Here is a 12,261-nt window from a genome sequence, read left to right as displayed (position 1 = left end):
TGTTTGAGTAATTACATACTTGAATTATAATGATTCCTACTATAATTGCAACTAAACCAGGCCTGATCTGTTTATGTTAGGGCATGAGGATAACAAGAGAAACTAAAACCTCTTTTGACTCTCGTAAAGTTGATCTAGCATTTCCCTTTTGATTGAATTTATTTATTTGATTCAATATAAGAGGTATTTTTAAACTAGCTTACGTAATTAATTGTGATTAATTTTTTTTCTCATATGATTTTAAGAGCGATGTAGTATATTATTTAGATAAACTTAATAAATTTTCATAAATATCGATCCCAAGATTCAAATCTTTAAAAATTAAGAAATTTAGCAAATCTCTTTCAACTGATCAGCTAATATGTTTGGGTGTTTTGAACTTATGTTACCATTTTTTATTTGTCAAAATAAATTTGTGGGATCTACAGTGAATATCCTATTTCTTAAGGCAGGAAAGAAGTATGTGATCAACCTCCCTTTGATGTGGGAGAGAGAGACAGATTTAACTATATAATATGCTAGAAAATGTCACTGGTCAACATTTACATGTTAAAATATTAAGAAAATAATAGAACATTTGCATGCTTGTGATTAATTTAATACTTGATTTTTTAACTGTATCTTTTCCCATCATTAACGTGCAGGACAAATAAATGCTTTTAGCTAAATATACCAGACAAAAAATTAAACATTTGTTTTTGTGTTTCAAATTGTTTTAAAAAAATAATGAATCTTTTTTGTGTTTTAATTTGTTTTGATGATATTAAAAATAAATTTAAAAAATATTGTTTAAATATATGAAATTCTTTAAAAAGCAACACGAGCTCTAATTTTTTTTTTTATTACGCATCAAGGACATTTGATGACTGATTTTACATCTTGAAAACAAAAAAAAAAAAGGCTAATTCAATCTCAAATTTGGACTTTTATCGATGTCTCAATGTTAATTTTATCCTTTTCTATTTGTTTGAATGTCGGCATGCTAGTTTACGTCTCACAGTCTGTGTCTAGTACCCCAAAAGACATGGCCATCTTAAGATGTTCGCATCACTCCTCTAGTCTAGGATGATGATGGTTTATCATGATGTGATTTTTGCAAGAAAGACTTGGGTGTTGGCAGAAAAGCTCACTGATAAGGATAGTTTGTCCATTTTTCTTATAGATTAAAGTTACCCAGAAAACTAATTCGAATTGATGTTTCAGCGTTTCAGGAGATTGCGAGATGTAATTATTCAGAGTAGCCAGAAGAACTGTTTCTATAGTCTTGGACCACCATGTATAATCATTCAACACACTATGAAAGTCAAAGTTCAATGTTAGCAGTTATCATTGCTTCAACAGGAGTGGAAAATATGATGCCCGAGCAGGCTCCTCCTGCTTCTTCAACTTTGGACGTGGTTGACAGTATAATGAGCCCGTAACTATGACATTTTCACTCCTTAATGAAGACCAAGATCAGCTTTGCTATCTGTTTGGCATCAAACAATTATTCAGACGAAATCTTGCCCATTCGTCTTATTGTTTGCCTTCTGCTGATCATTTCGCCTCGCCGTTTGCCCACAATAGATTTGCCTTCTCCATGCATGGATAAACTTCTGCTGAGCATTCCTGCATTTCATCCTCACAATATATGTGCTGCTGATCAATGTTATTGATTATAAGGTTTCAGCTGTATAAATTTTCTAGCTCAGTTCCAGCAGGATAAGCAGAATAACTTACAATATATGCGCTGCTTGGCTAACAATTTTATGAGAAGATAACACGTACTGCCCTAGATCATCTTAACATATTAGGAAAGGAAATGCTGGACTTCAAAGATACAATTAAACTTCAATATGTGTTTCTGATTGTCTTTCAGTTTCTCAAGAAAACAAAACTACTGTAGAAGTTAAGCAAATTGAATCCCCAGAGTTCATCCACATCAAGGATGTTCCGGGTATTATCCTCTAACAACTCCATCTTTATTTACATGGTTTTTACAGATCAATACTATCCATACATAAATAAGGTGGGATTGAAATTTCACCTTATTCATACAAATGAATTAGATGTTTGATTACTTTTACTGAACTTCGTAAAAGCAATTTCAGTATAATTACTAGCAGGCACCTGGATGATTAGTTCTCGAATCAAGAGAACAATACCCTGATTTTGCAGAGACAGCTCGGTAATTCATACTATGAATGGCTTTTTCGAATTCTTCTGACCACGCTTTCTCCTTGGATTAGAACTGATCATGCAGGAGAAGGCATTGACAAGCTCAGGATCTTCATCAGTTACAAGCATCCTGGCTGCACTTGGGTCTGCAAGCAAGATCTTAGCCACAAGGTATCCAGCAATGGACCATGTCTGGAACAGGCGTGCTTGTTTTCCAATGAACCTCGCCTTTTTGGTGTCATAATATTCAGGCCATTTGTCTCTTGATATGCGTTTCTCAGCAATATCGACTGCTCTTGCTGCTATTTCTGGTCTATTCATCTTTATGCATGCAACTGTCAGCTGAGAGAAGCATTATGAATGTAAAAAAATCTATTAATACTCCGGACATAAAATGGACTCTGATAAAAAGAAAGAGCCATACATAACAAACACACATGGGTATGGCACTAGTATATGCCTAATTGATCAGCTGCAGACATGAATCATCAGATAGAAGTATCAATCATGCATTCTTACAAGTCTACCGGCAAGAATAGCGCACCAAAACTCAAATTACCAATGTTGCTGTTTATTTCTGTCTTTTCTTCTCTGATTAATTCTTACTTTTCACTAAAAAATTTACTAGTACAAAGATTAGCAAAGGATACCACCATCACTAACCTGCCACAGAAGAGTTGGCCAGGAACCTGCATTGTGGTAAGACCAAGGCCTGCATCAAACACAACAAATTCATGACTGGATGAAAATCAAGAGAAAGTGAAAAAGATGCGATCGAGTTTAACAAGGTAGCATCATTACATGTTCTTAGGATCACTTCCAGTGATAATTTGCCACTCCTGACCTTCAAGAGCTGGATAACAAATCTTCAATGGCATGTCTGCTACCAAATCTGACCACTTGGCTTCAATGAGATCCAATATCGCATTTGACTGATCTCTTGTTGCAAGACCACTTACAACAGACCATATGTTTCCAAGAGAAAAGAATCGGAAATCCATATGAGCTGGTTGCAAGTTTCCAATAAGGTAGCCTCCTTGGTTGGGCATCCATTCCACCAACCAAGGAGAAACCTGATCTGGGTAAATGTTGAACTTATTAACCGCATCATAAGAGTACTCTTCAGTCTTGTAACGGTAAATTTCATTTAGTTTTCTTAAATCGATCCAGTAATACTCTCTGATATGGAACGACAGAGCTACTAGACGATTGTTCAAAGCTCGTAAGAGATCAGCTGATCCATCCTCTGGGGTGAGCATCTCCTTTGCACAAAGTAAGGCAGAATAAAAGAGTGCCTGCAAGAGAAAAATACATTCTATCAGAAAATTAATTGCAAAACCATTTCCAAACCTCAGCATCCTCGTCAGTCTGATATAACCAAAATCTGGCAGATAGATGCTTTGGCAGAATATTATACTAAGCATCCATTAGAGCTAAGTGATTTCAACCTATTCAACTGAAACCAACCACCTTTAACCACTCAAGAATATACAGCTAATCCATCTTGTGCACTTTGAAACTACAGCCAGGAAAAAGCATTTAAGCCAACAACCTTACCAAATAGCAGCTTCAACCAACCCAAATCCTACAGACGCTGGCCTCAACTAGCCTAAATCCTACAAACTCTTAACCTGATTCTGGGCATATTGATGCCATCAACATATCCTAATTTCATAATCGCAGAATTGGTTCAAGACATTTAATTGTACAATCATCTGACCAAAAAAAGGCAACATCCAAATTTCCCACGAGGACATCCTTCTTCAATTGAATCTCCCTTGCTGCATGGATTGGCTGGGTATTTCAAATTTGAAAATGCTTCTAAATTATCTAAAACCACTAAAAACTGAATTACCTGGATTTCTAGAGGGTGCCCATGAATTCCCATTCTGCGATCTATCATGCAAGAACCATCTGTCACCAACAATGTTGGAAACATGTCAAAACCATCAGCAAGACATAACCTCAGAATCATCTTAATTCCAGTTTGCACATCGATCCTCTCCTGAACTGAGAGATCACCAGAGCATTTCCCATATGCACGTAACAAGATAATCCACCATAATCCTAATATTGGCATGATAAAGAAAATATCATCAACGTTAGCAGTCAAACACTTTATCATGAACGGAAACTTCTTGACCTGAAATTTAATTACCAGAATCAACTGGTGCAACACGGCCAATTGCTGCCTCTCCAAAGTCAGGATCCAATACCTCCTCTGTTGCAGAGTCATCACCATCCAAAGGAAAAGTGCGCACCTTGAAACTAGCAGGCATTAATCCCTGTCCAGGACTGTGACAGTCCATTGTTTTCTCCCAACTCTGCAATATAAGAAGTCATTGTAGCAAATCAGATAACAAACAAAAGAGGAAGTATTTTTAAACATTCGTTCCTTCAACAAAAAAGTCCAGCATAATCAACGATTAAATTACCTGCAACTGAAGCGTATGAAGGAGGAAGTTCCGGACAATATCATATTCTCCCTTCAAAAGAAAAGCAATACCAGAAGGTATGAAGTCTCTAATGAAGACCTGGTCATAATTCAACACACTGGAACTGGTGGGATCATTGGCAGCAATCGTTCCAATTGGACTGCCACAATAATGAACTACAGAATCCCGCAGTAGCTCCCATGCTTCTTCCTCAGTAGGGTCTACACTAACCTTGCGAGAGGCATCTCTACCTGTTCCTACAGCAGCATTAGTTGCCAAACTCTCCTCTTCCTTATTTGCTGAACCATTAGATGTCAAAACCTCTTTTTCCCGCATCAACTGTTGAGTGTCCCCGAGCTCCAATACACCCGGTGTGTTCACCGCCCCATTCAGGTTTAACGTCTTTGCACTATCTACAAACCATGTTCCATTTCCTCCTTCTGTAGTTACACCACTAACTCTTTCTGCCTTCTGGCATTTGCACCTCAGAAGTTGCAGTCTCTTGATCGTTGCATTCACAGACAGATCACCGTCACCTGATCTCTTAAACCAATGTTTTCCTATACAATTCTGCTGAACACTCGAACACTTGAACATTTTCATATGCCTTGAGGCCCTTTTCTTTACATATTTTATATGCTTAGAACGGAATGCCAAATCTAAATTGTTAAAACAAAGGTCAGAACTGAAACTGCGAGGACCAGCCCCAGACAAAACTTGCAGAACTGCATCCGAAGTCGCCATCAACAATATGCTTATCAAATAAATTGATGCTCACTAGACTCAAAATCACTTCGATCAAAATGAGTCTGAGAACCCAGCTTTAACTCAAGATGCCTAGACAAAAAACAAAGTTAGAAAGTGCTCTGGTGATGCAAAAGTTATAATTTCGGAAATCATCAATTCGAAACTAGCATCAAAATTATCAAACCATATGCAACATACAAAGTAAAAGACTTGAACTTTAAATTGCATTACCTTATCCTCAGTAACCGAGAAGATATAGAACTTGTAACCATCCTATAAATTTAAGCCAAGCTCAGCCTAACTATACCCTTTCTTTTTCTCATTTTGAAACTCAGAAAGAGCGATCCAGTGAAAGTTTCATTATCTTGTTTCTTTCCCAAGTTTTCTCATGAACCAACCACGCAAAAAAAAAAGTCCTTTCAGGCATCCCATTCGTCCTTTTCAATAACAAAATCACAAGAAACCTCTCTAAAATCCAATAAAAAACCACAATTCTACCTTATCAATAACTCAAACAACGTCATCTCCAAATAAATCACATAAAGTTTCAAACTTGAACAGAATTCACACAAAATGATCAATCTTTAGATGTAATCAATCTCAACAACCAACACAACAAGCTTAAAACTTTAATGGGTCCTTGCCTTTATATCAGTTTATGATCCAGAAATGCAAAAAACAAGTAAGAGAACAGCGTACAGCCCAAACCCAGATAGCAAAACATATAAAAACAATTACTAAACAAGTCCTTACCAATAAAAATTTGGAGCTGCTGATATAATTAGCAAGAGAGGTTTTTGATTTTTTTAATGTTGTAGTAATATCTCTCTTGGCTTAAAAAAAAAACTAGAGAAAAAAAAAACAATGACAGTCGATTCTTTGGTGGTTGTTTAATGTTTATGTTGTATGCATAAACCCGAGTCCGAAAGAGAAAATCATGTAGTTATTCAACTTACGTTTCCTTTTTTGGCTGTTATCTAGTTGGTTGATTTCTTCTTCTTCTTCTTCTTTTCTGGTTATTTTAAAGAATTAATAATTATTCTTAAAGAAAAAAAAAGGAGTTGTGGGCCTATTTTATTTCTACTTTTAATTCTCAAATTTCAAGCTAGAACTTAGACAAAAAAAAAAGAAATATTATATATAAAAAATAAATTTGATTAGTAATTAAAAGGAGAGCGGTATTATTTTCCTTCCAAAATTACGTTTGAGACACTGTGTTAGAAAAAGAAATTGCATTAAGTTTTATGTTTTTCCAGAACAAAAAATAATTAAGAGTTTGTAGAACATAAAAATATTTTACTTAAATGAAAACATTTATTTATTTATGTGGATAATATATGGGCCTACTACTTGAATATTGGGGCAGAAGTGCGTGTCAGAAAATGTTGAACACGTGGCTAAAAGCAAACCAACTGCTACCAACAAAAGTTCAGCCATTCGAGCTAATCTGATCATCCACGCGCGTCCAACTACTTTTTCACTTTACCTTTTCATTATTTTAAATAATAAGTGGATTTGTTACCATTGATTACCAATATAAATTCCTATTTCACGATGGATCATAGAAAAAAAAAAAAAAAGTTAATACAACGATCTAAGCATGTAGACTAGGTCAGTTTTAAAGTGTTGGTATTAAAAAATTATTATTTTAATAATTTTTTATTTAAAAAATATTATACATTAAAACACTAAACACGCATATAGTTTCTGTTTTTCAAGTTATTTTTCTTGTAAAAAATATACAATTATTTTTTAAAAATGGTTTTTTATAGTTTAATATTAAAAATAAAAAAATATTATTTTAATATATTTTTAATTAAAAAATATTTTTCACTGCATTATCGAATTCATATGATAAATTTTAGATGAAGATCATGTGAGTGGGGGCATTTGCAAGCATGATTATAATGGTTTAATTTAGATTGAATAATCAATTTAAAAGGATAATCTTTTAAGATTTTCTTAAAAGCCACCGTAAGAAATTGCTTACGTTATTTAAAAAAATCTCGTCCACACACTCTTCATAAAGCCACCGACAATAGAAACAATTTTCTTAAAAAACAAAGACATATTTCGATTAATATTCTTAAACGACACGCTGTGGTTATTTGTCGATTGTCTCTTTAAGATTTTTTTCCCTCCATGTTTCTTTCACGTGTTGGATTTTTATTTTCTTTTCTCTTGATATTACTTTTTATTAAATTTTGTCTATATTTTTATTATTGTGTTTTTTTGGTATACTGTCCCTTTTCACTCATTTATATTTACAGGATGAGTCCCCATCAAAACGCAAAACATTGCAAGATTAGCTGAGACCAGTGTCTGGTTCTTGTCAACTGTCCTGCCGCTTGCGTTCCCTCTTCCATCAAATTAAAATCTTCATCATCTCCTCGTCTGACCATGGCCTTTTTTCAAGGATTTTTTGTGGCTCACACAGGAAAAGAAAAGAAAAAAAATCATAGCTCAAGGCTTGTTGTTGGATTGTGGACTAAAACCCAGGTGATTGCCAGACCAGACCAGCCCATTCCATTGGTTTTTCTTTAGTTCTTTTGCCCTGAGGCCCCTGACAGCTAAAGATACAAAGCTAATGTATAATTTAGATTTTAGACTGATCGAATCTACGAGTTACTTGTTACGTGACTTGGATCGGGTGGGTTGATCTTATACTTATGCCAACAACACCGCCCTTAAACGAAGACAAAGGAATAATAAACCTTAAAACAATCACCGCTCATTGTGACTGTGAATGAATATACCTTGCCAATTTCCCCTTCTTCTCCATAATCGAAACCTCTCTCCTCCGAGCATTGCTTCTCTCATTCTCATAGAATCCTTCTTTACCCCCAAAAAGTTCTCCAACCTCCCGCCCTTTTCTCGCTTTCACAATGGACCGCTGCTTCTTGACATTCAAACATGACGAACTAAACCAAAACAGACTCTTGCTCCTGCGTTTTCAACTCCGATATGCTATATTTTGTCAATTTGAAAGCTCGAGGTTAGACCCTTTTAGAGCTCATTACAAATTTTATTATTACATGTGTTTTTATCTGTTTTTGTCTGGTTTGTTGAGGATTGTCTGAAATCCGATGCGGGTTGTTGTTGAAGTTTTAAGTGTCAAGGGACTCTGATTTGATTGGAAAAATCGGAACTTGAATGGATGAAATAGTAATATTTTATTGATCTTGGATGGTGTAAGGCATGAATAGGTTGATTTCCCTTAGCTTGAATGTCTTCAATGAAAATTTATGTCAAGTTCAACGCTTGTGTTTGGTTTCTTGAATTTGATTGTAATTTTGGATGTGGGTTTGTTAAAGCTGTGGACTTGTCAATTTTTCGTTGAGGAGTCGTGGATGGCACCGAATGGAATTGGAGCTTAGTTGCCATAAATGTTTGATTATTGTGGATGTTATCGCGAAGTTTGAGGTTAAGTAAGCTCTGATTGGTTATAAAATAAGTTGTAGCATAAAGAATGCTCGTGCAATAGGTTGGACCTACATGGGATCTAAGTTAACACTTTTGATATGATGAACGTGTGTTTAATGTAAGTTGAATAGAGCTTCTATACCTCAGGTTCTGTCGAGTTGGAAGTGATTTCTTTGTTAAAGTGTTGTCAAGTTGGAAGAATCCTTGATTGAGATCTTTGCTCGTGTTAAAGAACATATTGGTTTTCTATCTCAGCTGAGACTGTCTTCTTCCATGCTTTTCAACTTGGTACAAGGGAAGAGAGAAAGTCTAAGTCCTCTCAAGCTGTTATTAATTGCAGGCATATCATGCAGGACCACTACTGTAGACTATGCAACTCTTGAATTTCCTAAAATAGTTCATGGAATTCTTTCTTGTTTCAAATATTCATGTCGTTTGTTGGAAAATATAAAGATTGTGCATGATTTTTATTATTGGATGCTGTTCCCTCTATTCAGCATGTGACCACAGCTCATAGCATGGTTACTTGAGCTTATTTCATCAAAATGGGTATATTGTTCATGAGTTGTGAATGGAAGGCCATTGCATAAAGAGTATTAGGTATTATGTGGAGCTTAATGCCAACTGTTCTCAATTATGGATAATGGATGGTTCTGTTTATAAGCCAAATGATTTAGTTAGGACTTGGGAGTACAAGACTTATTATTTCTAGAGTGATCAAAAGATGACCCCACTCATTAAAATTTTGGTTAAATTTGTTGTTAGACAATTATAGCTGATCAAGCTGAAGTGCTGCCTGTAATAGTTGAAACTATCTGGATGAAACTCGTGACTTCTACTTGTCAAATCTGTGATTATAGACTCTTGTAATGCAGGCTCGGTTATGGACTCAGGAGAGCTGAGTATAATGATGAACTCTCATTAGATAGGAATGAGTGAAAGGACCGGGTTTCCTATGTTAAAGAGAGCCATATCCTATGTGGGCTAAAAGAAGGAAATCAAGAAAAGAAAAGAAAAGAAAGAAATGTCTACTCCTTGAGCTTGGTAAGTAGACAGCTACTCTACCTTCCGTTGCAATTAGCTTCACTATGTGAGAATAACAGATATATGAACATACACAAAATGTCTCACTGTAGATTGTTATTCAAGGGAAATTCCTTGATCTGTATTGAACTGATATCCAAGCATTTGATTTGTTGAGAAAATGCAGAACACAAATATGCAAATTATTTGAAGAACAAAAGCGGATTCATTAGTGTTTTTCCACTACTGTAAACCAGGCAGTCTAAATGGTGTGGACCCATCGGCGCAAATTTCTGGGCCGGCACAATGCCATTGGAAGTTACTGCAATTTGGCATGCACACATCAATTTGCACCTAACGAGTCCAAGTCTTGGTCTTTCTTTCCCCTGCATCGAGGTAAAGTGAGTAAATGCAATATTTTTCTTATACTGTGGATTTTGTGCTGTTTTACAAATCTTATACATTTCTTATTCGTTGTCTTAACGTTCTTGCGTTTCACTATATTGAGTAGTTTGCTACCTCAATCCTTAGATGAAGCCAACCTTTTTGGTTTAGGGCCAAATTAGATGGAGAAAATAAGATTGTTGTGTGCTGGTATAGATTGTTAGATAAGGCTGGGGCAATTAAGATTAGTTAATACTTGATGACTTGTGTGTTCTATTCATGGTACTCGACTGGTTGCCCTCATCAAACCACCAACCATGCTTTAGGGTGATTAGTGTAGGAAGTAGTGCGTCTCAAGTCACTGCAAAAAGTTGGCGTCAGCATTGGCGAGGTCCTGGTTCCTTCCATGAAAGCAAAGAAAATTCATGACTGCACATATATTCCTTCTTCTCTCTTTTCTTAGTTAACCCTCGTGATACCTGTCTCGGGTGGATCAGTGCCTGATTTTAAAACTATTCACGATAATCTCTATTTTTCAAGGGCACAAAACTGTTTGTATGTTTCTCTATATTCTTCTTTTACTAGCATATCCAAAGGATATTCTAGATGCGTGGTTGCTAGACAGAAAGTCAAAAATAAAATAAAAATATTATTTTGATTTTTAATTTATTTTACATATTTAAAATGGTGTGAAATAAAATGTTAAAATATTTTTTATTTTTCAAAAATGTTATTTCTACCTTCTCTAAAAAAAAGCCAAAACTTATAAAGCAGAGCTAAAAAAATAAACTAATTAAATGTAGCTATGTGAAAAAAAAAATCAAACTTCTTAAAAAGAATAAAATATTTATTATTTTATTTTAATACAATTTAAATGATTATTATATTTATATTATTTAAAATACTGTCTTATTAATTTAACTCTTTAAAATAGCATGATAAAAAAATTTATTTTAAAAGCTAATTGTAGTAGAGAGAAAGAAAGAAGTGCCTCACTTAAGGTTTATATATTTGTATTTAATTGGTTTATTTTTTATTGACCCTATTTTGTTTATATATATAAAGAATAGCATTCTGGAAGAGGAGCTAAACTTTCAACTGTTTTTATGCTTTAGGTGGTGGGACCGTACGCGGTGGTGGGAGTGATAAGTGGATTTCTACGGAAAAAATAAAATTAAAGATAATAGAGAAATTTTTTTATATATTTTTAAGATAATGATTATTTTTTAAAATATTTTTTGTTTAAAAATTTATTTAATTAATGTTTATTTAATTATTTTTTATATAAACATATTAAAATAATATAAAATTATAAAAAAAAATTAATTTGAAAAAAAATGAAAAACGTTTAAAAGTGATTTCTGAACATAAAAACTAACTTTTAGAGGATAATGTTTCTCTTTTTATTTCTTAAAAAATATAAAATCTGCTTGGTTAGACATTTTCTTAAAGACAGCGATCCTAATGCTCATGTTATTTAGTTAGAATTGCAGGATATGATCCTGTCTTTTTGTACCTAGTTATTATGCTTTGATGTTTGGTCACACCGATCCGATGTTCTTCAAGCAGGGGCGGAGCCCGGGGAAACTGGTCCTCTTTTTTTCTTGAACTATTTAAGATTTCAAGGTAAAAAAGTATTATAATTTAAGTTTTGGTCTCTTTTAAAAACTTTTTTCTAATGCCATCCCTCTTAAAAAATCTCCTGACTTGGCCACGGTAACCGAGGTTGTCTTAAATCTAATTTGACTAGGGAACATTATTTCCCATGTACAAGGATATAAAAATAAATTGAAAGGTTTATATTAAATTAGTAGAAATTTCTTTATAAAATTGGATCCGGTGGATGATATTTACAAGTGTCCAATTTGCTTGGAGTGTCGTTCTTGGGTTCCTAGAGTTTTCCCCTTTTAGGGAGCAAAATTACTATTTAACCCTTCCCCCACATATTTACTTCTACAAAGTCACTGTTGTAAAGTTTTTTTTTCTTTCAAGAATTTGATTTTTTTAATTAATTTTTTTTAAATTATTTTAATATACTGGTATTAAAAATAAATTTTTCAAAAAATAAAAAATATATTATTTTAATATATTA

General features: G+C 34.1%; 1 protein-coding gene across 3 annotated transcripts; it reads right to left on the bottom strand.

Annotated features, from left to right (window-relative positions):
* Positions 1-1,818: 1,818 nt before the first annotated feature.
* On the bottom strand, positions 1,819-6,445 carry LOC133705635 (neutral/alkaline invertase 3, chloroplastic-like). 3 transcript variants are annotated; one of them, XM_062130948.1, is made up of 7 exons: positions 6,296-6,445; positions 4,593-5,429; positions 4,316-4,481; positions 4,013-4,224; positions 2,959-3,452; positions 2,821-2,869; positions 1,819-2,499 (listed from the first exon to the last, which is right to left on the bottom strand). In XM_062130948.1, exons 2-7 carry the CDS (start codon positions 5,334-5,336, stop codon positions 2,173-2,175), a joined length of 1,992 nt encoding a protein of 663 aa, XP_061986932.1. In that variant the 5' UTR covers positions 5,337-5,429; positions 6,296-6,445; the 3' UTR covers positions 1,819-2,172. The 3 variants fall into 3 exon arrangements, with proteins under 3 accessions (XP_061986932.1, XP_061986931.1, XP_061986934.1); XM_062130947.1 differs by lacking the exon at positions 6,296-6,445 and adding an exon at positions 6,093-6,288; XM_062130950.1 differs by lacking the exon at positions 6,296-6,445 and adding an exon at positions 5,571-6,020.
* Between the last annotated feature and the right edge of the window lie 5,816 nt (positions 6,446-12,261).

The sequence above is a fragment of the Populus nigra genome, chromosome 10, assembly GCF_951802175.1.
Source record: "Populus nigra chromosome 10, ddPopNigr1.1, whole genome shotgun sequence".
Taxonomy (NCBI): Eukaryota; Viridiplantae; Streptophyta; class Magnoliopsida; order Malpighiales; family Salicaceae; genus Populus; species Populus nigra.
Note: the sequence above shows the minus strand (reverse complement) of the source record. Positions and strands in the feature narration are given on the sequence as shown.